This window comes from Acomys minous, assembly GCF_964271855.1.
Source record: "Acomys minous genome assembly, chromosome: 8".
NCBI lineage: Eukaryota > Metazoa > Chordata > Mammalia > Rodentia > Muridae > Acomys > Acomys minous.
The window spans coordinates 57,877,386-57,904,566 of record NC_140489.1 but is presented as its reverse complement, the minus strand read 5'-3'; the positions used below and the strand labels follow the sequence as shown (position 1 = coordinate 57,904,566).

Sequence of the window (27,181 nt, the reverse complement as noted above, 5' to 3'; positions counted from 1 at the left end):
AGAATGCCTTTCCAGAAAGAATTGGCTCCAGATAGGGGAGCTAGATAAGGCTTGAGAAGTGCTTTATGTTGAGCAAAGTCAGTAGCACACTGGGCCCAGCACAGATTACAGCACCTTGAAATGAAATTGAGGTGAGGGCAGCAACCACAGCTTGATTCTAAATAAAACTTTCCTAAGTGGGTTCTAAAGAAATCCTCTTTTATGCCAAACTATAATATCTAGAGAAGTTAGTAAATCTGAATTCTGATACGTAACAACACAAATCTTCACGCATATCCTGGTTCTCCTAACTAAAAATGAGTTCCCCAACTTTGCTCTGTTTTATAGACTTAGGCTGCAGCGTGTTCCCATCTCACCCAGCCGAGATCCAGTAGTTGAGCCGTTCAGAACAACTGCAGCTTGCCTGTGAGAGAGGCAGCTCTGATGAGTAATAGCCACCCTGTTAGTTAGCTCCTTAGGAGACCACATAGCTAGAGCAGAATCTTAAAGCAAACCTCACTATCGCCCTTTAAAAATCTTTCAGTAAGCATTCCATTTATCTAAGTAAAGACCAGATTCCTTACATAGCTTATCTCTAGCCACATTTTGATGGTCTCTTCCCACTAGCCACACTGCACTTCATTTAACTCATCAGCATCCTTTGTTTTCAACTTTTGCCTATACGTCACTACTTTTCTGCATCTCACAAGTTTTGGTAAATTGTATTTTCATTTTTACTTTGTTCCAAATATTATTTGTTGTTGTTTTTTTTTTCCCCTAAATTTCATTAGCCCGTAAGCATTTAGAGTTTTGTTGTCTAACTGCCAAATATTTTTTCCAGCCGTGTTTGGATATTAATTTATTGTGTAATCCCATAACGGTTTAAGAGCATATCTTATGACTTCTGTTCTTTGATTTTGCTAAGGTATGTTTTGTGGCCCATGCTACCATATAGCTTGGCAAATGTTTCACCTAAGCTTGAGAAGAATGTGTAATCTGCTGTTGCTAAAACGTATCCAAAAATGCCAACTCTGTAGGTAAATGATGGTTTCAATGCCTATTGATTTCCAGACAGAGCAAAGATCTAAACCACTGGTGAGGACGTGGAGAAAATCCTTTGGAGGCTGGGATTATAGTCTGTAGCCATACAGGAAACAACATACAGGAACTAACAAACTTAAAACAGTTGTCTGTCATTGGGCAGATAGATAAAGAAAACATGGTACACGTGTGCAATGAAATATCGGTCTGCCATATAAAAAGACTTATCTTATTATTGATGACAACACAGATGAGTGTGGAGGACATTACAGTAAATAAAATAAGCTAGACACAAACAGATAATACAGTATACTCTCGTTTACTAGTGAAATCTTAATATCAGAATTCAGAAGCAGAAGATAGACTTATGGCTACAAAGAGAGTACAATGGATGGATAATTTGGATAGATGAATTCTTAACATAGTTTAAATAATATGACTACAATTTAAAACACTTGAAATTTCCAGAGATAGGAGATCTCACTATTCTCAAAGTCATTGAAAGGAAAAAATTACTTAAAAGAATGGCCTACTTTTTTTTGAAGTTGCCTCTTTTATGTGTGGTGTGTGTCCTTGTTCTTGATGAATGCTTATCTTTTCATATCTACAAGATTAGTAGTGACAGTCCCTGCAGCTCCTTGCATTGGTGATAGGTACCTTCTCTCTGCCTTTTTTTTTTTTTTTTTTTTTTTTTTTTTTTTGCTTCTGTTCTTTCTTTCCACATCGCTTTGCATCTGTTTCACTGTTTTAAGGTTCCTGAGGAGGAAGGCTAGAGTGCTGAGTTAATGCATTGCATGTTTCCTAATGTGTGCATTTAGTGCAGCAACTTTGCTCTCAGCACAGCGTTAGCTGTTCCCCACGAATGTCTGTGTGCTGCACTCTCGTCCTCAGTAACTTCTGTGTTTTCTTTAGATTCTCTCGGGAACTCCTGTTTCACTCGGAGGATATTTAGACATATCTTGTTTAGTTTCCAGCTGTTTAGTAGTTTTCCGGTTAACATATAAAACCTAGGGAGATGGGGCTGGAGATAGTTTAGTGGTAAGGAGCTGTGGCTGTTCTTCCACAGAGAGCAACACTTCAATTCCAGCACTTCCGTGGCAGCTCACATCCATCTGCAACTCCAGTCCCAGAAGATCAACCGCCTTCTTCCATCCTCCACTTTTACTGCATGTATGTGATGCACATACATCTAAGCAAAGCACGCATACACTTAAAGGAAAAATAAATAGTAAATAAAGGGATCCTAGAGTAACATTAGTTTTCTGTTACTAATGTCTGGGTTGACTCCATTTTTTTGTTTGAGAATAAGCTATGCATGGCTTTAATTACTTGAATTTCTGAAGTTTGTTTTGTCACCCAGGATATTGTCTGTCATGGTTCTGGGGACACTGGAAAATAATGTGTGTCTGTTCGTTCTGTGTATCTGTCAATATTACTTACACGCTAGTGTTCAATGGTGTTGAGTTATTCTGTACTCTTAGGTTGTTTTGTCTAGTTAAGAGTATTAATTGTTTTGCATTATATTATAATATATATATTATATATATATATAACAAAATATTCTCTCTCATTTTAACATTTTTAAAACGAAATCGGTTACAACCAAGAGGAAGCAACAGTGACATCACCAGGCTGTCTGTTTATTCATGAAACCTCTCTGCCCACGAGCTTAGCCATGCTGAATAGGGTTTCTTCCCTCTGTATGTTATTCAGAGTTGAAGCCTATTCGAGTACAAGCTAATTTTTTCAAAAATAAGTAAAATAAGCTATAGTTTTCTTGAAAGGCCTTGTATATTAACTAATGCAATTAACCAGAAAGTAAAAGCAGGCATTCGCCTCTCAACAAGGTAGCGCATACTTTTGCTTTTTATACTTTGCTTTGGTTTTATTTACTCTGTAAAACAAGCCAAGCCTGACTTTTTTTTTAAAGAATGATTTAAGAATGTTATCAGTAGCTGAATAAAGGTTGAGGAAACTGGTCTACTTCTCCTAATTCATGAAAAGCCTGTAGCAACAGGCACTTGTTTTCAGCAGTATTTACAAAATAGTTGAGTATTGCATTATATGTTGTACAAAGGCAACAAGATATAAATCGTATAAAAATTTCACAGTAAGAATGCCTTTTCTTGGCCAGGACTTGGGCTAAGAATTTTTACCCTTAAAGATCAGAGGAAGCTTTGATCAAGATATAAAGGAAATTTTAATGAATGAATGAATGAAAAAGATTTTAAAATCACTATTTTATTCTCTGTTGAGTTAATGAGTTTTTTGTCATTCTTTTGGAGTTGAAGAAGTTAATTCAGAAAGGAAAATATTTCCCCAAGGTTTCACAGTAGAGGAGAAGACTAAAACTTTAAACACTGCAAAGTGACTTTGGGGAAACAAGATGACTCCAAGTCTAGAAGCATTCGCTGCACTGAGGAGGGGCTTCAGCGGGTGAAGGGTGAAGTACTCCCTATGCGTGCTCAAGTGGCTGAGTTACAGACCCCAGGACCTCACAAAGCCAGATACAGTAGTGCCGGTGCTCCTCCTGGAGCAGTTTGAAAAGCAGAGATGATTTTCATGGGACATGCCCCTTGGCCTAGTGTCCAGATATAAGTGAGTATATACCATTTGAGTCTTTCTGCTTCTGGGTTAACTCACTCGTTATGATCATTTCTAGTTCAATCCATTTGTCCACAAATTTCGGAAATTCCTTGTTTTTAATGGCTGAATAGTATTCCATAGTGTATATGTACCACAGTTTCTTTATCCATTCTTCTAGTGAGAGACACTTAGGCTGTTCACTTATCAGGAAAGTGGCATAGATGGGAGGACATCCTATTGGGACTCTAGGTGAGAGAAGCATGGGAGAACAGGGAAATAGAAGGATCCAGAGGGTCCTAGAAACCTACAAGAAGAACATCATGACAGGCAGATCTGGGCCCAGGGATCCTGCTCAAACTATGGCACCACCCAAGGACAGTACATGCAGTAAACATCAAACTCTTACCCAGATCTAGCCAATGGACAGGACATTCTCCACTGTTGAGTGGAGAGTGGGGTCTGACTTTCACAAAAACTCTGGTGCTCCATATTTGACCACGTCCCATGGATGGGGAGGCCTGGTGGCACTCAGGAAGGATGGCAGGCTACCAAGAAGAGACTTAATACCCTATGAGCATATACAGGGTGAGGAGGTCCCCCTCAGTACGGTCATAGGGGAGGGGAGTAGGGGGAAAGCAAGAGGGAGGAAGGAATGTGAGGATACAAGGGATGGGATAACTATTGAGATGTAATATGAATAAATTAATAAAAGATGAAAGTAAAAAAAAAGAGAGAGAGAAGCAGAGAGGATCTGGTCTCTCTTACACAGTAGTGAATGACAAAGGGACCCTGCCTTCAGTGAGCACAGTCATTTGAAGCTGTCCTCTGACTTCCACGCACATGCCATGGCATCAGTACAAATGAACACACACACACACACACACACACACACACACACGTCATACATACATACACACCACACATGGACTCACACAAAGATTTAAACAAAAGAACTATTAGTCTATATTACCTCACCTCTAAATTGTAAACCCAAACTATCAAATAACAGTTTATATAGATCACACTATTTATTAATCAATTATTGCAAGATAAAGTATAAACTGAAGTGTTAAGTGCTTATTGTAGGGAGGTGAGTGAAATGCTTTCCTCAGGATTTTAATAATATGCATGGAAAAGAGAAGACATCAGAAAAGTAGCATCAAAATGGAGAGTAAATGAAAATGTGCGAATACACAAGTACTACAGCTGAGCCATGTGCAACATAACAATTGAGCATTTGACAAGCAGGAGGCAGATGAAGAGAACATACCACATGAAGATGCTGTTCTGTGTCTTGGGCCTGAGCATACTCAAATGCTTTAAGCTGAAGAATCAGAGTCCAGGAAGATTCTAGAGCTGTGGACAGGAGACAACCAGGAAACACCTAAAGAGAGGAAAAGCACTCCACAAAGGAAGTCTAGCTTAGGTAGTAGCACGTGACCATAATCCCAAGCCTGAGAGGACTGCAAGTTTAAAAATAACTTGGACTGTATAGCAACTTCCAGGCCAGCCTAAAATATGCCAAGAATCTGATTACAAAACTAAACAAAACCAAAGTCTATTGCATGCCACTTACTGGAGAAGTGCCCACTGAGATATTTTCTTCTTGATCCTCTATTGTATTCAATATAGTCCTCTGGAGAAAATTTAAAATTTAAGAATGTGAAATAGTGCTATGTTAATCTTCTCATTGCTAGGACAAAACACCTGAGAGAAGCCACTTAAGAGAATAAGGGTTTGTTTTAACTATCCACATTCAAGATAGGTGTTCCCAACTCCATTAAATTTTCCTGAAAACATCTTTGCAGATAAGCCCAGAAAATTGTCTTCTACGTAATTCTAAACTCTGAGAAACTGATAATTGAGATTAACTATCAGAGGTACTTTGTAATGTTTTAAAGTCTCACTTTAGTATTTGAGAACATTAAATCATTAAGGTTATATAATTTCAAAACTGAAACGTGACTTGAAATTTTATTTATTGCATTGCCTTCATAGCAAACAGGAAATAATTACAGTCCTATGTGACACTGGTCATGTGCTCTGAATTTCTGTGAGTGATTCAACTACTATTCTGACCTTCTATCATTTCTTCTTACTATAACTTGGTTTATTCCCATGCTATTTAAGGGTCACTAAGTTGTGATGCTTCTTCAGTGCTGAAAAATGTATCTGGAAATATAATAACTTTTAAAGAAGATTATATACAATAGGACTCCCTGAAGAAAGCTAGACAGTAGGGTCCTAGTGTCCATGTAAAAGACAAAAAAAAGCACTGCCTTATTTTTTACTTTCCCTATTTTGGGTTCATATAGGAAAATTTCTTTAGGAGTATAAACATTTTAATTTTTAGGTTTTTAATTAATATGTACTTCTCATGAAATAAAATAGACCTTAAAATTACATTTACCTAAAATTAATGATATAATCAGTAATGAAATATTAGTATATTGTCGGTGGGATGTAAACTACAAAATAAGGAGAAAAGCACTACAATAAGTTTAACGAGTACAAGAGTACAGTTAAGAGACACTAGCGGATAAAACATCAAAATTTAAACTTTAGTTTCCAAAGAGGCTCTATGACCTTTGTTCACCATGGGCTTTTGAGTGAATTTATAATAACAATACCATGTGTAGCTCCCTCTTATGAAATGGGTCTCTAATCCAATCAGAGAGCAGTTGGTTGCCCTCATAACATTCGGGCCACTACTTCACAAGTGGGCACATCTTGCCTGATGAGTTGGTATTGTAGTTCATAGCGTTCACAACTAGGTAGTTCATGGATGCCTCCCTTCTAACGTTCCCCACTGACTAAGTAGTACCTTAGTGCATTGTAAAAGCACTAAGCTCTGTTAAGCACTAAGCTTAACAGAGAACATTCTTGAAACTTAGTTCTAGCTCCATTTTTTATATCATACAATAAGGGTAGGTGGTATAATCAACCATAGGTTCTTATGACTCTGAGTTATGATGGGCAAACAAAAATAAAATGGCAAGAGCTTATATTGTTTAGGGAGCCTCATGATCGATTCCTGACCAACATCTCATAAGAATGTATAACATGCCTGACGATTAGTTACTTGTTTAATAACCCATAGTTTTTGGAGGAACTCTTTTAACCCATTCAGGGTGTCTCCACTTCCCAATGTGTGTGCATGTGTGTGTGTGTGTGTGTGTGTGTGTGTGTGTGTGTGTGTGTGTGTGTGTGTTTGATTATAAGATAGTAGCTTCCATTGGCTTTTTCATATCATCTTCATTTTATAATAAAAATGGTCTCTCATATCTCCTATCCTGCCACCTCCTCTCCACTCCCAGTATTACACCTCCCTACTTTCTTTTTTTCCATATAAAGGTCTTTATTTTTGAATTATTATTATTTATTAATTTATTCATATTACATCTTAATTGTTATCCCATCCCTTGTATCCTCCCATTCCTCCCTCCCTCCCGCTTTCACCCCATTCCCCTCCTCTATGTTTGTGACTAGGGGGACCTCCTCCACCTGAATATGCTCATAGGGTATCAAGTCTCTTCTTGGTAGCCTGCCATCCTTCCTCTGAGTGCCACCAGGCCTCCCCATCCAGGGGACGTGGTAAAATATGAGGCACCAGAGTTCGTGTGAAAGTCAGTCCCCGCTCTCCACATATTGCATGTGATTTATTATCCTCCTCTCACAATAGCTTACTTCTAGATTTGTGGTCTCTACACAAACTCTTAAGTTGAACACACAAAACTTAGAGATTCAAAGATAGGGACACATGGCATTTGTTTTTCTGTGCCTGAGTTACCTAACTTAGTATAATTTTTTTCCAGTTTCATCTATTTACCTGCCAGTCCCATCCATTGTGTAGAAGTACCACATTTTCCATTTTCCACTCATCAATTGTTGGACATCTAGACTGATTCTACTTCCCATTTATTATGAATACAGCAGCAATAAATATGGATAAGCAAGTATTTCAGTAGTAGGATGTAAATTTCTTTGGGCATATGCCCAGAATAGGAATAGTTTTGTGGTTGTTCTACTTACTAGCTTTTTTAGGAATTCCCACAGATTTCCACAATGGCTATATGGGTTTTGTACTTACACTAATAGTGAATTTAATTCTGTTGTTTAGCTATGCTGACATATGCTCAAAGGACCTTCTAAATTGTCGGTCTGTTTGTGTGTGTGCTTATACATATAGGTAACTACAACATCAATCCAGGAAACTGCAGTGAACTGTGGAGACTACCGAGACTTAGACAAATACAGAAATAAGAAACAGTTGAGTGTTCAGCCTTAAAGACAGGACGTTTAATTTCATTACCTCCTAGATTCAGGGAGCATTGCAGAAAAGGAGGCAGAAAGGATGTAAAGAGAATAAAGAAAAGGGATGCAAAATACTATATTGCCAAATGCCAATTCTGAACAATACAGGACCATTACAATAACTTCTTAATAACTGGATCTGCACCAGAATGGATGATGGCCACTCACTACTGAACTGTTTCCTAAGGATAGATTCAGAGAAGGGCAGAGTCCTTGCCCTCAGTTGTGTGCCAACAGGTGACTCCATATTAAAGTAAGTGGGTCACAAAACAAAACCAATTCAAAGTCTTGCATCTGAGAAAGGAACAGGTTAGAGAAAATGAGGTTGATGCAGGTAAAAGGAAGATAAGGGAGGGTGTGAGAGAGAGAATCCAAAATATATGCTTGTGTGAAATTGTCAAAGAACTAACTATATATATATACATATATATATATTATTAATTTATTCATATTACATCTCAAGTGTTATCCCATCTCTTGTATTCTCCCATTCCTCCCTCCCTCCCGCTTTCCCCCTACTCCCCTCCCCTATGACTGTGACTGACGGGGACCTCCTCCCCCTGTATATGCTCATAGGGTATCAAGTCTCTTCTTGGTAGCCTGCTCTCCTTCCTCTGAGTGCCACCAGGTCTCCCCATCCAGGGGACATGGTCAAATATGGGGCACCAGAGTTCATGTGAAACTCAGTCCCCAGTCTCCACTCAGCTGTGAAGAATGTCCTGTCCATTGGGTAGATCTGAGTAGGGGTTTGATGTTTACTGCACGTACTGTCATTTCGTATTGCCATAGTTTGAGCAGGACCCCTGGGCCCAGAGCGGCCTGTCATGATGTTCTTCTTGTAGGTTTCTAGAACCCTCTGGATCCTTCTATTTCCCCATTCTCCCGTGCTTCTCTCACCTAGAGTCCCAATAGGATTTCCTCCCCTCTGTCCCAGTTTTCTGGTAAGTGAAGACTTTTCATGGGACATGCCCCTTGGACTAGTGTCCAGATCTAAGTGAGTATATAAGAACTAACAATTTTTTTAAAAATGAAACTTGGAGGGTCTCAAAGGTTTGTCTGGGGAAGCAGCTTTTAGACTGCAACTTCTCTGATGAGTAGAAGTTTGTCATGAAGATGCACGGAGGGGAAACAGGGCAAACAAATGCCTTGGGCAGGAAAAGCTTTCTGTGTAAGAGTTGAAGTAGAAAGACCACGTGATGAAGAGATATGTACATGCGGCAAGCACAGAGGAGTCATGCTCAAATGCAGGGATGTGGGGTGGGGCTGTGGGTTCAAATGCAGCCTCCGTTAGGGGGCTGGGATTGATTAATTTACGTTACTCTCTTTGCTTGGATTTTTTTCATTCATAAAACAAGGACAGTAAATAAGGCTATTCACAAAGGTTGTTTGCAGGCCTAGTGAGTTAAGATACATAATTTGCTATTTTTAGGATTTTTTTAAGAGAGTGCACGAGTTGCCATTGCAGGATATTAAATGAAATCACTTTTAACAGATCACTGTAGCTACTGCTTCTGCTTGATAACTTCCTGATGGAAGATGAATGTTTGGGAGGCAATTTGAATAATGAGTAGCCTTTTTGAGCTAGGATGTAAAGGGTCCAGTCACATATCTATCTACACATCATTCTAATTTTACACGGGATAACCAATTGACCAGAGTTTAGCAACAGTCTCTATTGTTAGGGATTAATTTAAATCCTGAAATGATTTCTCCCTGTATGTCAACTGTCTTTGTTCCTATGTGATATCTACCCCGCAGTGAGAACGCTATAAAGGCTTATCTATAACTTGAAAAGAAGAAATTTATAATCACCTTCATCTGAACAGTTTTAGACGAACCACCAAACCAGTATTGGGCCAGTAGTGAAGTTCTTTGACTAGCTTTTTGCAGCTTGAAGAATGATATTGCTTTCATTCATATTATCAATTTGTGTTATATAGCTTAGTGGTTGCACTTCCAACACTTCAGTCGACATTTCCTTTGTATGCATATTCTGCAATGATTTTATTTAATAAAAAAGGAACATCTCCTATGTGGATTTTAAATTTCCCTTATTAAATATTTATATTTTCAAAATGTCTTTATTTAATTGAGTGAGGTGCTTGGTGCCATTTCAAAATAACCTCAGGTGGTGGGTGTAATGACATATCAAAGATCTGACCTTTAGCATTTTAGGATTCTATTTGTCTGCATTTTCTTCTGCATTCATTCGGTCTTAATTTATATGCTCTTTCTCCATATCACTTAATGAGTAGATGTATTTATTATAAGATTCATTAACCATAAAAATATATATCTGGGTACATTTCATCTGACTGGTGACTTTACTCATTCGTATTTCCACTGTGGCAAGTGGAAGAGCCAGCGCATGGATTGCTGGGACCCTGTGCAGCCCTCGTCCCTTCTCGCTCAGTGCTTCCGTGGCCCTGGACCCTCTACGCTGACGTCCGTTCTCATCTCATGTCTCTGCAGTCAGATTATTATACTTTCATTTACTTGGAAATACTTCATTTTCTAGTTCTGTACTATTCCTTTAAAAGAAAATTGAATGTAATATTTACACTGACATAATTAAATTAACATTTTACAGTATCTTTCTGTGTGCTTTGGTAGCATAGATAAGCAGTTGTCTGCATAACTTTTGGCCTAGTAGCCAACTTACAGAACAATGATCAATTATAATAATAATATGTTATAAAACTATTTACATTTGCCTATTTAAGTATTTCTATATTGATTTTTTTAAAAAATGGGGATTATAAATGAAGTTTTTTTATTAAAACAAATCATTGAACTTTCAGCCTACATTATTTGTATTTGTATTTTTATATTTTCTCAGTTTACACAAATCGTTGTCTCAAGAAGAAAACTTGAAAGATCAGTTTAACCATGCCCTTAGTACCTATGAAGAAGCCTTAAGGAACAGAGAGAGCATTGTTTCCATCACTCAGCAGCAGAATGAAGAACTGGCCACCCAGCTTCAGCAGGCTCTGGCGGAGCACGCAAACGTGGAGTCACGGCTTCAGTGTGCTCTGGAGGCCTCCCAAGCAGCCAATGAAAAGGTGCAGAAGTAAGTAAAGGAAAGGATCTGCCACTGATTTTAAAAAGCATGATTCACAGAGAGAGAGAGAGAGAGAGAGAGAGAGAGAGAGAGAGAGAGAGAGAGAGAGAGAGGGAGAGAGGAGCGCTTAAGTACAACATTTCATTTATAAGAGCTAAATGTTGAAATTAATTCTCAGATCTTTTATTCTGATTTCCAGCAAGGCCTAGGTGAAATAGCATCAGCTTTATTTTACATATTCTGTTTATTTTATTGCCACGAATTAGGTAGTGTGCATCTTCATTATGGTTCTATGAACATTAGTCTGTGCATCCTGGGGGATTTTTAGGAAGGTTATTCTCTGGAAAGACAACGAATAAAACTATGTAAGATGGCTGGCCATAGTATGCTCTATGCAGTCTAGTTTTTCACTGTAATAAATTCTTTGAAAATATGTAAATTCTTTTATGCAATATAAAATTTGAATGAGTTATCTTCTTCTCAAAACCAAACCTCTTGGATAGATGATAAATAATAATCTTTCCTTTTTTTTTAACTACCTATATATTCCTCTGCTGTCCATTATATTGTTGGCAACTGGCTGAAACTATTCTCTGTAAGATTAGAAGTAATTTTCTAATATCAAAGTTCCTGGCACTTATTAACCACATTCTTATTATACAACTGATATACAATCATGATAAAAATAAATATTGCTCAGATAATTAATATAATGTTTTTATTTTAAAATTTAGACTTTGGATTAAAAATGTATATGTACTTGAAGTTTATTTTGAAACCTTATGCCAATATTCACAGTGATGTGCCTTCCTCAGCAGCAGTGTAGGAAGTAGATGAAGTAAGACAAGCAAAGCTGCTAAGTAATGCATGCTACATATTCCCTTCCCTTGGTATCTCACTCTGTACTGCACTGCCTATCTCATGCCTCAGAAGGGCTCTGCCTCCTCAAGAACAGATGCCTTTCCAAATGTTTCTCTCGACTTAGAGCCTGGTGCCCTTCCTGCCAGCCTCCGGGAGAGTATTGTTCATCCTATGAGAGTCAGTGCAGCACACGGAATAGGAAAAATGGGTTTAGTGGTTAAGTCAAATAGTTCTGGATTACAATCGCTGCTTTCCTACTAGTTGCCTAGGAGATTTGAGTCACATTACTTACCCCATAATAAAGTTCCCAGATCAGACTGAGACTAGAAAGCTAGCTTTGTAGACTGTCTTCTGGTAAAGAATAAATTGTGTAACATATACTGCCTACTGCAGCGCCAGAACTATTAGAAACATTTTAAAACATTACATTATCAATAGCATCATACCCATCAATATAATAAGACCAATTCTACTGCATCTTCTCTACAAAGTTGTCTTCATCTTCCTAGAAAGAAAAACCTCTCTTTTCTCTGTTTTATTATAGCATCTGTCATTTTAAACAATGTATTAGATCTTCCAGTCAACAATATCCCCAGATAAAGTTATTGAGCTATATATGTATATGCTTACATGTCTTTCCTATTAGACTATATATTGCTTGGACATGTATGTCCTTAAGACATGTAAGTCCTAAAACTCTACATGATGCATCTTACCTACTGAGTGCCAAACAAATGTTGGGAAAACTTGTGTTTAAAGCCTTAGAAATACGTAAATACCGAGATATGGCTTCATTATCATATAGTATTATTTTACGGCTTATTAAGATTAGCGAGCACTACATTTACAAAAGCAGTAAAGTCTTAGAGTGTTTTTGTATTTGAACCCTCTTTGTCTTTAGGGCCACACCATTCCTTCCTGGGGTCATTGGGACAGGGTTATATAACTCCATTTTCCTGTCCTGACACTTCTCTGCCTGTTTTTACTTTACCTCTCTCGGGGAATATGTCTGCTTTAAACATAAATAATAATTTATTCGAAGCTTAGCTCTATGAAGTCATCAGAAGCACATTCATTTATATATGACTTCCGCCACTACCACCTGCTCGGATAACGTCCCAGTCAGTGTGTCAGAGCTCACTCCCTAGTGAGTTCGGCTCCTAAGCCAGGATCCTGTCTTTTCTCTGGCCAATCCGCTCTTCCTCATTCTCCTTGGTTTCCCATTTCAATGTATGGGCTTCAGCAATGTCAGCACTGCTCCTGGTTTTCCCTTTTCCCTTCTGCATTCCTTTTGTCACCAGTTCCCGCTACTGCCCGAAGTCTTCCTCCCCGTCTCCCCCTTCATTAATTTGCCGCATTTCTTCAGCTCTCCTTAATTCCATGATCCAGACCATGACAATAATCACAAAGCAATCCTTCTTGCCTGGAGGACTCTCAAGCTTGCCTTCCTGCTCTGAAGGAGAAGCAAGATAATATTATTTTCTATTAAGAATTTCTCAGGTATCCTTTACTCACGACATGTTAAATTACAAACAGCTTAGCATGCCATCTGAAGGCCTTCCCTCGTTGTTATAGTATCATCACTTCCCGTGGCCACACATTTTACATACACACCTGGAAGCTTCTTAAAATACATACACGCCTTTGGCTACATTGTGTAAAGCTCCTCTTACTCTCTGAAGTACAGCCTACTTATTACAGCCCCTGTCATAAAGCTCTAAGTGGTGTTCTACAGGTGGTTTCTGACTTCCTTTCTCTGTCTGCAGAGACGGCTCAATGTTTAAGAACATCTATTCTTTCAGAGGCCCTGGGTTCACTTCCCAGCACACATAGCAGCTCTTAATGGCCTGTAATTCTAGACCCAAGAGAGCCAACGCCCTTTGCGGGGGCATCAAGCACACACATGGGCCACAGACATGCATACAAGCAAAACAGTCACACACATAAAATAAATAAATCCTTAGAAAGTTTTTTTTCTATTTCATCATTATTTTCATTATTCTTTTCTTTCCTTTTTAAATTTGAGAAAGGATTTCTCTGTGTAGCCCTGGCAGTTCTAGAACCTGCTCTGTAGACCAGGCTGTCCTCAAATTTGGAGATCCTCCTGCTTCTGCCTCCCGAGTGTTGGGATTACAGGTGTTTGCCACCACTACCACCCAGCTATTTTCACTATTCTGAGACTGGGCCTTTATTAGCAGGCTTTAGTCATTTCAGTGTTATAATAATTTTTAATGTTTTATAATTTAATTAATTTACTCAGATTACAACTCAATCGTTATCCCATCACTTGTATCCTCCCATTCCTCCCTCCCTCCTGCTTTCACCCTATTCCCCTCTCCTAGGTCTATGACTGAGGGGAAACCCCTCCCCCACTATATAGTCATAGACTATCAAATTTTGAATTTTTGTTCCACTCTGTGATACTCTCCCAAATATCCAAAGACACAGGCACCGCCTTCATACCCTGTCTCCAAAGCCTTGCCCAGATGCCGTCTGTAAAGCAGACATCCCACAAGTACAAAAGCATGCAACCCTTGGCTGGAGAGAACAGTGAAAGAAAGTCAGCACTGGCCAGGTCAGGAGCACATAGGGCAGGCTCATGTGGACTCTGACTTAGACCCCAGATGTACAATCTTCTCCCAACCCAGGTCACTTATAGAAAAGAAGGGCTTTCATTGTTGTTCCTGCCAACTTACCTGCAGCGCACATCTTCAACTCCCCAAGGAGCTGGGATCTGATGACCTGATTATAATACTTGTGCTAACCAATCATATCTATCAAGTTTAATTACATTTAAGACCCAATAGCTTCAATAATACTGAAGAGAGATCCTGTAATATTGTTAGCTATAGAATTTAAATTTTATTTTATTTTGGTTATAAAAATGTTTAATATTTTCTGAAAATTTTAAGTTTAAAAGTACTTCTGGAAAGAAAAGTTGTATAGAGCTACAATGTTCACTATGACTTATAAATAATTATAAAATGAAAGTCAGTGGACGCTAGACCTCGTTGCCCATTTCAAAGGCAGGTAAATGGCTCAGTGGTTAAGAGCATTTGCTGCTTTTCCAGAGAATCCGAGTTCAGACCCCAGCACCCATGTAGGGCAGCTTATAACCACCTGTAACTGTAGCTGCATAAGACCTGATACCCTCTCCTAAACATTGCAGGTACCTGAATGGGTGTGGCTAACACACACACACACACACACACACAAATAAACATAAATATTTTCATCTAAAATCTCAGTAATGAGAAGCCATTTTTTTGGGTGAAGCCATTTCTTTGAATTCTTGCTGATTCTATGTGCTTCTGTTTTAACATGTGTGATTTGATGAGTACCACATCGTGACTTAACTGTTCGATTGGTTTTGATGGATAGGCTGTGTAGAGAGAGCCTGTGAGGAGGTACAGGGAACTAAACAGCAGGTTACAAGCACAGAAACTTGGTAATGAAAATGTCTTTTAATAGTTTTTTTTCTAGGGACCACTTACAATTTTTTACTAAAGAGAAAATAGACATACTATTCCAGTAAGTGGTTCTTTTTGTTGTTGTTGTTGTTTTAGTCTTGTTAATCCCATTTTCTTTTGAAGTAAAATGATATAAATGCAGATTTAACAACATTATGGCTTACTATTGGATGGGATTTGTTTTAAGTAACATTTATTTTATTTGTAATTTTTTCAGATTACATCCCATTTATTAACACCTCACTTGTATCTTCCCATTTGGCCCTATTCCCCTCCCCTAGACCTCTGACAGAAGGGGACTCTCTCCCCCACCATCCGACCACAGCCTATCAGGTCCAATAGGGATAGCCTGCTTCCCCCTCCACTGTGTGCCCCCAGGCCTCCACCAAGGGGAGTGAGAATTTGAGGCACACTGATGCTGTGTGCAGCATCTTATGTTCTATCTGTAGACATATACTTCTGGTGGCCCTAAGCAAAATTTCAAAAGATTTTTAAGAAACAAACTTTGCCCAACTTAGCCTGCCTAAGCTTTATGGACTTAAAATAACAAGGTGAAATGGTCTCCCAAAGATCTGCATTTTTGCATCCAAATAATTTTTGCCATATATCATCTGTACTGTAAGCCAGATTTACAGCAATATGGTTCAAATTTGCTCATGGACTGTTACTCTATGGTGAATAAATCAGACAAATGGATGTAAGAACTTTTCTTTTTAAAAATTTTTAAACTAATTTTTAAGAAAAGGTATCTTAGCTCTTCAGCACTTTCTGTTCATCCTTTAAAAAAAAGAAGAAGAATCAATTGCTTAAAATTTACTTGATTTCTTCTCGTTTAAATTTATAGGGGTATCAAAATATCAAAGATTATGATAAAATATTTCACTTGATAGATTTTTAAAGTGTCTTTGACCACAGCATTCTGCCTTTATTTGAGTGATACTGACAGGAAAAAGAAAACATATAAAGCTAACAGTCTTTCCTGCTTCTTAGCTAAACAGCAGTTTCTAGGAAGAAGTTGATGCTACAAAGGAATTGTGAATTCTCAGCCTGATTTCCCTGCTGATGAGTAAGCACTGTGTGCAATTCCCTTCAAAGTGTCAGGGGAGTCACCACAGTGTCACACAAGGGCTCTTAGCATAGAGCAAACAGGCTTTCCACAAACTCGGCTGCTTAATCTGTTTGCAGGTTGAATTATAAAACGGGATAGATGCCTCTGCTTCTGGGAAGGGCAGCTGAGCATTTCCACAGTTTCTTGATTTAAAACAAAAACAAAAACGGCCTACTGTTTTCATCAAAAGACTTCCCTATGCATTTTAGTATTGGTACTGACTCTAGAATCTAATTTTGGCCCTAAGGAAAACTAGTTGTGCAAAAATATTCTTAAGTAGATTAATGTGAAAAATGTCTGAGCATTTTTTAATTACATGGTCTCTTTAATAGAATGTTTCCTTGTCAATTTAGCTGTGATATGGTCCTTATAAACTCTTGTTTGGACTGTATTAATTCCACATCAGCATTAAACATGTATTACTATTGTGGATGCTTGTGAACTGAATCAAAGAATAACTTTTACAAATTCTCAACTCACCATACAGTGTAAATTAAAATGTAAGATACTGTTTAAAGTTGCCTTGGATGCATTGGTATGGATAATAGACTAGAGAGCATTAGCCTTAAAGTAGCTCTTTAAATGTGTTTACTGGTTGAGACTTAAAACTGTTCTGGAAAGATGCATCCCTCAGTGATAGTATTTTCTCATGCTCACCCAAATCAGCACCTTCTAACTCTGTGTCCCATTAGATACAACTTAGCTGTCACACGCATGCGGAAGATGTGCTCAGATGACTGCAGAGTCACTGAAAGACGCTGGGCATCCAGATATGCTGGCTCTGCTCTTAGACACATGGTGTGGTTTTGTACAATGTGAGGTTCAGAATTTGTGCATTGTAATTTTTAAATTACCTGAGTACATATTTAACTTGCCAAACATATAAATTTGTTCTCCATAAAGCAAGCATAATTTTTATTAAAATTACCAATTCCAGTATATATTTATATAATGGAGCACCCTTCTCACTCAAGTACTTAAAGTAAGTTTCTTTAGATCTACTTTCATTGTGTGCATCTCTACAGATGTTTAATTGCATTCATTTATTTATTTAAAACTAACTAATTTGGGCTACAGCTTACCCTTTAGGCAATTGCTCACTCAAACGTGAAAAAGAAACATAATTTTAATTCTCTGGCTCTCTACTTTATACTATGCAAGGATTAATGCAGGCTTATTAGGATTGGCTCCTAACCCAGAATCAGAGTCCAGTAGAATAGAAAGTAAGACAGGAGCTGACTGAATCCAAGAATCTCTCCTGTCCCGCCTATGACAGTCCCATAATGACTCAGAAAGACTCAGCATGATGAAAGCACGAAGTAAGAGGCTAAATTATATCACAACTTCTGGCATTTGACCTGCTTCTTAATTTCAGAAGCTACGTTTCAGTAGTATAGAAATGTGTAATAGAGTTGAGCTAATATGCATATACGCATACTAAAATAGATAAACATGTTTCAGGAAAACACAATAGAAAGGAATAAAAGAAGAAAAGATCAAAAGACTCAAAAATGAGAGGTCCACAGATACATGCATTGTGGGGTTTTTTCTCTCTCATTAATCCTAGTACCACAGTGATCTTTAAAAAAAAGTCAAAGACAAGATGAGTCACCTGGGGCAATTAAAGAATCTACTTATAATTATGTGCATCTTGACTAGAAATTGGTAGGCAGAAAAATGCAACAGAAGTTTTTATATCTAGGATGAAATGTGACTTTCAATTAATGTCTACATGTAAATGTAAGTTCTTCCTAGCATCATTTTCCTCAATTCTGTTCTAAGATGCAGTCAAAAACTCTTCTACTACTTTACTTTAAATGGTCTGCTTTGCTCCTCTGTGTGTCTATAATATTAAAAACCTTTCTTGATCATAATTTAATAGTTGATAGAAATAATATGTATAAATTGCTTTCCGTTTTCTAGAAAATTGTTGCTTAATGAAATTAATCACTGGTACAGAGGGGGGGAGCTATTCTAGAAATTAGATTTTTATTTTTCATCATTCCTGTTTGGATGGTGCTTTATTTAACATGTGTGGTATAATGAATCATTTTACTTACACTTGCTGTAACTCTCTGAACTTCTCCTGTGCTTTCTTTGCTTTAAACAAATATATTGTATAGTGTTAGTACAGAGAATGCATACATTACATAAGTCAAAATTTAGTGTGCCTATCATAAAACCTCATTGAAAATCTGATATTCCTAAACAGTCATTTAAGGTTTCCTTACAAACTCAGTTGAACTGGTGAGTAAGTGTAAACTTCGTTCGAATTCTAAGATTCTGTAGCTGACCACTGCTTCCTTCTGGACACAGACATTCCCAATAAATCCATTTTTAAAAAGTTGGTGCTTGATTCAGTATAGCTTTGATGGTGAAATCATGAACACGTTACATACTTAAATTTATATTATTTTCTTATGGACATCACTGTATGTTCTTAACCACTCAGCCATCTACCTCTGCAGCCCAAATTGTTATAAATTCTTAAACTCAACAGAGATAGATTTTTCCATCTGTTCTTAACCTAAGTAAAGTATGATGAAGAAATCTTTATATTGCTTTATTGTATGTTTCTATGTAACAGCTGACTAGAAACAAAATTTAAAATTCAAAAATTAGCACTATAAGTGATATTTTAGAACTTAATGTTAATTTTGTAGGGGGTTTTGGTAGTCATACAAACTAGTAATAGTTTCTAGAACATTAAGATATTTTATTTTTTCTTCTGAAGTATCCTAAAAGCATGTATAAGCATATGCAATTTCTCTTTATATTTTCAGGTATAAGGTATATCAGAATAGCAAATAGCATGTAATGTTTTCAAGCATCTTCCTTAAGCTGATCTGCCTTCTAAGCTGAGTTGTGTGTTTTCACATCCGCCTTCCAAGTCCTCTACTGCTGACTCTCAGAGGGCCTAATCTTTCCCAGAGTGAGGGGAGAGGCGCAGTTTAAGAGTCTCTGCATAATCACAGCACAATGTGAGGTGACCCTAAGACAGAGAACTTACCAGATACACATATGGGCTTTAGGAAGACTTTCTGGTGCTCTTTTCTAACACAGCTGTGAGAAGAATGTGGCTAAGACCCAATAGTCATTCTTGAGTAGAAGTGGCAAAGGAGACCAAGAGGAGAAGAGAATTTAACACATGGGCGTAAGAGAGTCCGGCTTCATTGATGCGATCTGAGGGGAATGCCTAATGACCACAAGAATCAAACTTGGCAATGAAAACACAAAGCTCTTTTCATTGATTCAAAGGCAGACTCTAAAGCTGCAGATGGTCACCTCCAGCCTTGGCTATTCAGTGTGCAGTCTTATAAAATGGCACTTTGGTGAATACTAATAGATCAAAACAAAGATTTAATAACGTAAAGATGTGGTGTTAAGTTTTAGATGAGTATACAGGTCAGTGTCTCAAAAAAGGATAAAAGAGTACCTATTACGTGTGGGTCGACTGTCTTTTTTTTCCAAGTTCAAAACAAATGTAATCTTTAACATCCAGGTTGTACTTTGTGTTGCATAGTTTGCATTATGAAAATGAGACAAAATCGGGGCTTATATTTATGCCCATTGATCTCATGAGTTCTGTTTGACGTCTCAATTTACAATGCTGATTAGTGTCACCTGTTAATATTCTGTGTCGCTCAGTTGGTAGATACAGATATGGTGCCACTTGACAGGAATGATTCAGTATTATTAAAACAGTAGGTCAAACATGTATGTACATGAAAAGAATTTTGTCTCACCTTTGGGGGATATAGAAGAGATGTTGTTTAGTATATAAGAAGCCTTCGAACACTGACCCAGTCTTGATGTTATACTTCTGCTTGTTTTCCCTTGGCGTTATAAAATCCTAGAAATTGAGCATTTTTATATAATAAAGAATAATCTATGATAGTTGACTTGTCACTTGTATTCCGATACTAGAGGCTCACTTTAAATTAAAATATGACCTATTTTTTTTCCAGGGATAACTTTGTTACCAGATTTAGATAGTCCGTAAAGTTCTAAGATTAAACCCAAACAATCGAAAATAAGCTTAGCGTATAACCATAGCTCAGTGATACTTTTCTTATTTCCGCTATTTGGGAAGTAAATATAACTGTCTATATCACAAAATATTTTATGTAGCAGTGATATGTGATAAACTACTAGGCTGGAACACAGCTTCACACCGACTAGTAGCATCAGGGAACTGACAGGACGCTGGCTTGCTATTGGCTTGCTACGTAAGCTGTGTTTCCTCTCAGTGTTCTCATCCAGAAGATGAAACCAGTGGGTTGCTTGCTGGACTTCAAAGCATAGCTAAAGAATCAGATAGTCATATTCATATTCACAGTAGTTTAATAAAGAGAATTGTGTTCCTACCCATGACATAGACATTAAATTTCAAAATTACAATTACATCTCTGGATCCAAAAGTAACAAAAAATAATAATGTTTTAGCCTTTTGAGAAGATTGTTTTAAGCATAAATCTTGGAAACTGAAAGTAAAAGTTATTTACGTTTTTATAGATTACTCATGGGAATGCAAAGGGGTAAAAACAAAACCCCCAAAGAGGAGGACTTGGCAGTAAATAACCTACACAATTCTCCTTTGAAGAAAATTACTTTTGGGGCTCTGTCCTGAATATATATCTTCATAAATATGAAATAACTAAAAAATAATCACTGCTAGTGGCAAGTGAAAACAACCCAAATAGGAGAGTTGATAAATAAAGCATGGTATAGTCTCCCAAGAGAATACAGTTTAACTAACAACAGAATAAGAAGCATGTCTACAAATGAAGCTTGAGTACTTTCCATATTGCTAACTTAAAAATAAGTTACTTACACTGGGATAACAGGAATAGGAAGAATAACCAGAAACATATGAAAATATTGCCTTTAGTTTTAATATTAGAGCCATGTCAATGTTTTACATATTCAGAAACTAAATCACATTTGTGGGAGGGAGGAAAGTAAAACCTAAAAATAAATATAATTAGCAATAAGAACTATAATATCAAACTAATAATATCCATAGGATAATCACACATGCCATAGCACACATGTGCACATGGTGAGGATGAGCTCACATGCCATAGCACACATGTGTGCATGGTGAGGATGAGCTCACATGCCATAGCACACATGTGCGCATGGTGAGGATGAGCTCACATGCCATAGCACACATGTGCGCATGGTGAGGATGAGCTCACATGCCATAGCACACATGTGCGCATGGTGAGGATGAGCTCACATGCCATAGCACACATGTGCGCATGGTGAGGATGAGCTCACATGCCATAGCACACATGTGCGCATGGTGAGGATGAGCTCACATGCCATAGCACACATGTGCGCATGGTGAGGATGAGCTCACATGCCATAGCACACATGTGCGCATGGTGAGGATGAGCTCACATGCCATAGCACACATGTGCGCATGGTGAGGATGAGCTCACATGCCATAGCACACATGTGCGCATGGTGAGGATGAGCTCACATGCCAAAGCACACATGTGCACATGGTGAGGATGAGCTCACATGCCATAGCACACATGTGCGCATGGTGAGGATGAGCTCACATGCCATAGCACACATGTGCGCATGGTGAGGATGAGCTCACATGCCATAGCACACATGTGCACATGGTGAGGATGAGCTCACATGCCATAGCACACATGTGCACATGGTGAGGATGAGCTCACATGCCATATCACACATGTGCGAATGATGAGGATGAGTGCACATGTCATGGCACATGTGTGTGTATGATGAAGATCAGTGCACATTCCATGGCACACATGTGCGCATTATGAGGATGAGCTCACATTCCATGACACACATGTGTGCATGATGAGGATGAGCTCACATGCCATAGCACACATGTATACATGATGAACATGTGCACACGTGCCATGGCACACATGTGGAGATTAGAAAACAACTCTGTGGTGTCTTTTTCTCCTTTGTGTGGATTTGGGGTATCAAACTCAAGTCCCCATCCTTGCACAGCAAATACCTTTTTCCTCTGAGTCATCACACCAGCCCTGAAGAACGTTTTGTCATCATACTCTGCATATCTTCAATATATTCTAAGGACCAAAAGCAATAAAAAGAAAGCATACATTTTATAGTATTGTTCATGGTTGGTAGCAACATTTTGAAGCATTTTTTTTTTTTTATATTTTGGATTGATCAAGGAAGTAATAAATAATAGTAATAATAATAGATATCAAGGTTTCAACTACATATAAATGACATTAAGAAAAATATATTTCAATATTAAATTTGAGTTACAGCTATCAGTAAGGACTATTGCTGATTTAAAAACTATTGTTGGTCTGGTGTATTCTGATGCTAATTGCTGGCTCACAAGATCTTGTTACTGCCCTGAACCTTGCCTCCCTGATTGGCTGAATAAATACACCTGGGCAAGGCAGAAAGAAGGGGTGGAGTGAAGGTTCAGAGGGAATCTTGGGAGGGAGGAGGAAGGTATGGAGGAAGAGGAAGGATGAGCACCCCCGTGGGAGAGGAACAGAGTTACGTGGCCCGGAAAAGGGACTCTGAAGTTCCACATGGAAGGAAATACAAAACATTAGCAAGTATTTTGGGATTATGGATGGGTTGTAGCCCAGATAGAAATTAATTTAGGAAGTATAATCTGCCTTGCCCCAGGTAAAGGATTATTCTAAAATACATCAAGTGTCTGTGTTTTCATTGACTGCCAGCAGGTTAGAAAATACCATCGTAATAATAATTAGCATGATAATAAACATTTAGTAGGCTATACTTTAAATTAACAGCTACAAAGTACCATGACAAAACATTTTTCTGAGCTTTATCCACTAAGATCCATTACAACGGAAGATAGATGTACCCAGATCTTAGTTGCTTAAAACAACTTACTATTAAAAGGAGCTGAGACTATAACTGATTCAGGGAAAGTAGGAAGTGAGTGTGATTGTCATTTGACTTGAAATCAAATTATGCTCTTGTATTGAGGGACACAAGAACCTGTTAGATTTGAAACAATTTTTGGTTTGGGAGAAGGAATATTAGGATGTTGAATTTTTACATTCTAGAGCCTAAAAAAATCACTGTTTACTAAAAGGAAAACCCCTTTTGTGCAGAAACACATCAGTTATTTTAGGTATAATAACAGAATTAGAAAGTCACCCTTTGATCACCCTCAGTAAGATTAATTCAAGCAAAGACAATCAGTCTGGCAATTAGGGGAAAGGCATTATTGTGGTGGTGTGGGATGCAGGTCTGCAGTCCCCCTATCTGGAACACTAAGGCAGGAGCATCATGGCTTAAAGTCCAGTGTGGGCAACAGAGTGAGAGCCTGATCCGCAGAAACAGTGCACACAGAAATTTAGAATATTAAGGATCTTTGAAATAATTAGGGATTTCTTCTTAAACTATTCTATGAGAATGTTTGTGAGTTAAGTGTTCCTTGTGGTTTGGGGTTTGCTTGGGATTATTTGTATAGTGCTGGCAGGAGGAACCTCTAGGCTCAGACATGTTGTGTCCTGCCCTTGAGCTTTATCGCCATCCACGTCCACGGGCCACATGCAGCTCCATTAGGTTTGTAAGGTTGAAAGTGCAGCCCAACACAATCATACACTTCATTTCAACACCAGGAGGGGTAATTTGCAAATGTTTTGATGACTGTGTGATTCCTGAATGTGAACACTGTAAATGACAGTGTCATTTTACAAAGTTGAAAGGTTAGACATGTCTGTAAGTTAAATTTTTGATGTTTTTTTATGGAGGCTTAAATTAATTTTTATTTATTAAAAATATTTTAACTAAAATGCCTTAATTAGCAAATAATGTTTTGCATCTCCTTACATCTTAAGCTAAAGTCACGTTCTAAGATGAAGCAGCACAGCAGCTGTTGTGGGAAATAAACTCCTAGTTCATCCTCACTCATAAGAATAATAACAAGCAATAACTTTCTGAGTTATCCTACCTTATTGTGATTTCTAGTGAATGGTGCTGCATGTGACGAAAAGCAGTAGTACAGGTCTGGTTGATCAGTGGTTTTCCCAGCCTTTCAAATCATTCTGTGCAGAAAACATACTAGTATCTACACTGGTTGGTACCTGTACCACTTTTGTTTGTCAACTATTGCTTTATATTTGTTATAATCGTCTTTTCAGAGTCTGTAAATCAGACAACATATATACCAATGCAAGGGTCCTAATTACATTCTAGATCCTGAGAGTTCATTTCAATTTAAAGACGTATGGTTTTATGAATCAAGGTTAAATCCGGCAGAGAAAATGTCTGTCACCATGCCAGCTTAATCAGTTGAATATGACTTTACTTTGTAGGCCTGTGGCTTAGTCTGAAATTTGACGTTGCACTGATATATTATCTCGACTAGTCTCCCAAAGGATGTTGCTAGTCTTTTGAATTAAACTTGAATAAGGTTGATTTGTATTCCCTGTTAATCAAAATTTGAGATGTTGACATTAGAAAATTTCATTCAGTGCTAATTATATATGACTTTTATGAAAGTTAGGAAGGAAAGAATCCTACATTTTAAAGTTTGGTATCTGTCTAAAGCCCTATGAAAACAATAGCGAGGAACTTAATAAGCCATCTTAATAAGATACCTTAATAAAGCTAACCAGTTGCTCCAGCTTGCTGCATTTCACTCAACAGTGTGGAAATCAGTGTTTTGCCTCCTCCATCATTAATTGAAACTTTTCTGGCTTTGAAATGATCAAAAACCTTAATAGTATTTCGGCAACATTTCTCAGCCACCCTGACTCTTGAAGCTCTTTAAAGGCTGCGTATGAATCTTTAGGTAGTGTGTCAAACATCTTCTACCTCAGCATAAGAAGAGAAGCTAATTTACATTGACTGCTTTATAATGTTTTAAATGCAGTTACTAATATTCATTAGCTCTATGAGGTTGTCTTCAGGTATGTAAGAAAAACTCCACTGTTGAACTTTCCTGTGGTGTATTGTTTGGTTTAGGATGGAAATAAGTTAAACAAATGGAGTTTTAGTTATGCGATGAAGAAGCTGCTTTTGAGATAGTGTTTGCATTCTGACCTTTGACACTTAAAATTAATTATTGTAGTTTTCTACCTTCATTTGCTAACAAATTTCACAAGTAGCCACTGTGGGTAGTTTGGTCCTTACTACAACATATGAAAACTAAGTAAATGTGAATAACTTGACCTCTTAATATGCCTTACTGATTTAGTGGCTTGAATTTTAAATTTATTCCCCTCATTGGGATTTATTCAGCACCAGTGTACTCTACACCTTCCTCAGATTAAGTGTCCAGTGGTACATTAAGGATGGAAATTAGCCTTCATTCCTTTCCTGACGAGACCTGATAGGCTGTGTTCAGATGGTAGGGGAGGAGGACCCTACCTGTCAAAGGAGAGGAGTAGGGCAGACAAGGGAGGAAAGGTGGGAACAGGAAGATAAGAGCTAGGGAATTATAATCACGATGTAATGTAAATAAATTATAATTTTAAAAATTAGGAAAGGAAGAATTTAAAAAAAAAAAAACAAGAATGGGAATTAGGGGCTGAAGAGTTGGCTCAGCAGTTAAGAGCACTCATTCTTGGCGAAAACCTGAGTTCAATTCCATGAACACACATGGTGACTCACAGCCATTTATAACCCCAGTCCCTGGGTATCTGAAGTCTTCTGACCTTCACAGGCAACAGGCATGTGCAGGATGCACTGGCATACATGTCACTAAAATACCCATAGACATGAAATAATAAAAGAAATAACTCTTTACAAAATTTTTAAAAATCAAACATATAACTGATAAAAGAAAATATTGCCCAAAAACCATGCATTAGCAGGCTGCTTCTGTTTCATAATAATGTAACAGAAGACTTGAGTCCTACACAGGCTCTCATCTTTACCCCAGTTTTACTTTCCTTATTGCTATATACCCAGAAGTCTTCCAGCTGTTTCATTTTAAATGAGAAAATATTAACATAACTTTATTCTTTTGCTTCAAAAAGAGACCTCAGGATAGACTTTTTAATTTCATGATCTCTAAAGTATTATATTACATAATTTTACAAAGTCTATGGGCCTTAAATCAAATCAGACATTGGTTGGTTACTCCCACAAGCTTTGTGCCACCATTGCCCTAGCATTTTTTTTTTTTTTTGGTTTCTTTTTATTTTTTCTTAATTAATTCACTCATTTTACATCTCAATAGTTATCCCATCCCTTGTATCCTCCCATTCCTCCCTCCCTCCCACATTCCCCCTAGCATATTTTGTAGGCAGGACAGATTGTAAATGAAAGGTTTTGTGGCTGGGGTGGTGTTTGCATTTCTCTTGGTAGGTGTTGCAGAGTGCCTTCCCTCACCAAAGAAAAGAACATAGGGCGAAGCTTCTTTGTAAGCACCAGCTCAACCTCTCCATGCTCACTGAGTTGTGTAGCTGTTGTCTTCGCCAACTGAGCCTTGGTGACAGTTTGTGGAGAACACGCTATGGCCTTGGCAACAGCCTAGGTTATTTGTGGATTCCCATGGAACGTCTTTGACCAACAACTGGACGTAAGCCAGTCCCAGTACTGGAAGCTTCGTTTGGTGACAAGAGATGGCTAATTGTGAATCCATCTCCATCATTATTTGGAGACTTCATTAGGATTACCTTCATATATTTCGGGAAGTTTCCACTGCACTAGGTTTCTATAACATCCTTCAGATGTCCCTGAATTCCCTCCCTTAACCACATCTCTCCTTCCCTGCCCCCCACCTGATCCTTCTGTTCCTGT

General features: G+C 37.9%; 1 protein-coding gene across 7 annotated transcripts in view; it reads left to right on the top strand.

The window, feature by feature from the left end:
- MIPOL1 (mirror-image polydactyly 1) overlaps nt 1–27,181 on the top strand; it is a 264,768-nt gene that overhangs the window by 215,807 nt on the left and 21,780 nt on the right. For all 7 annotated transcript variants that reach the window (XM_084791654.1, XM_084791658.1, XM_084791651.1 and 4 more), the window contains one exon: nt 10,760–10,990. In XM_084791654.1, the coding sequence (XP_084647780.1) occupies nt 10,760–10,990 (231 nt within the window). The remainder of the gene's footprint in view (nt 1–10,759; nt 10,991–27,181) is intronic.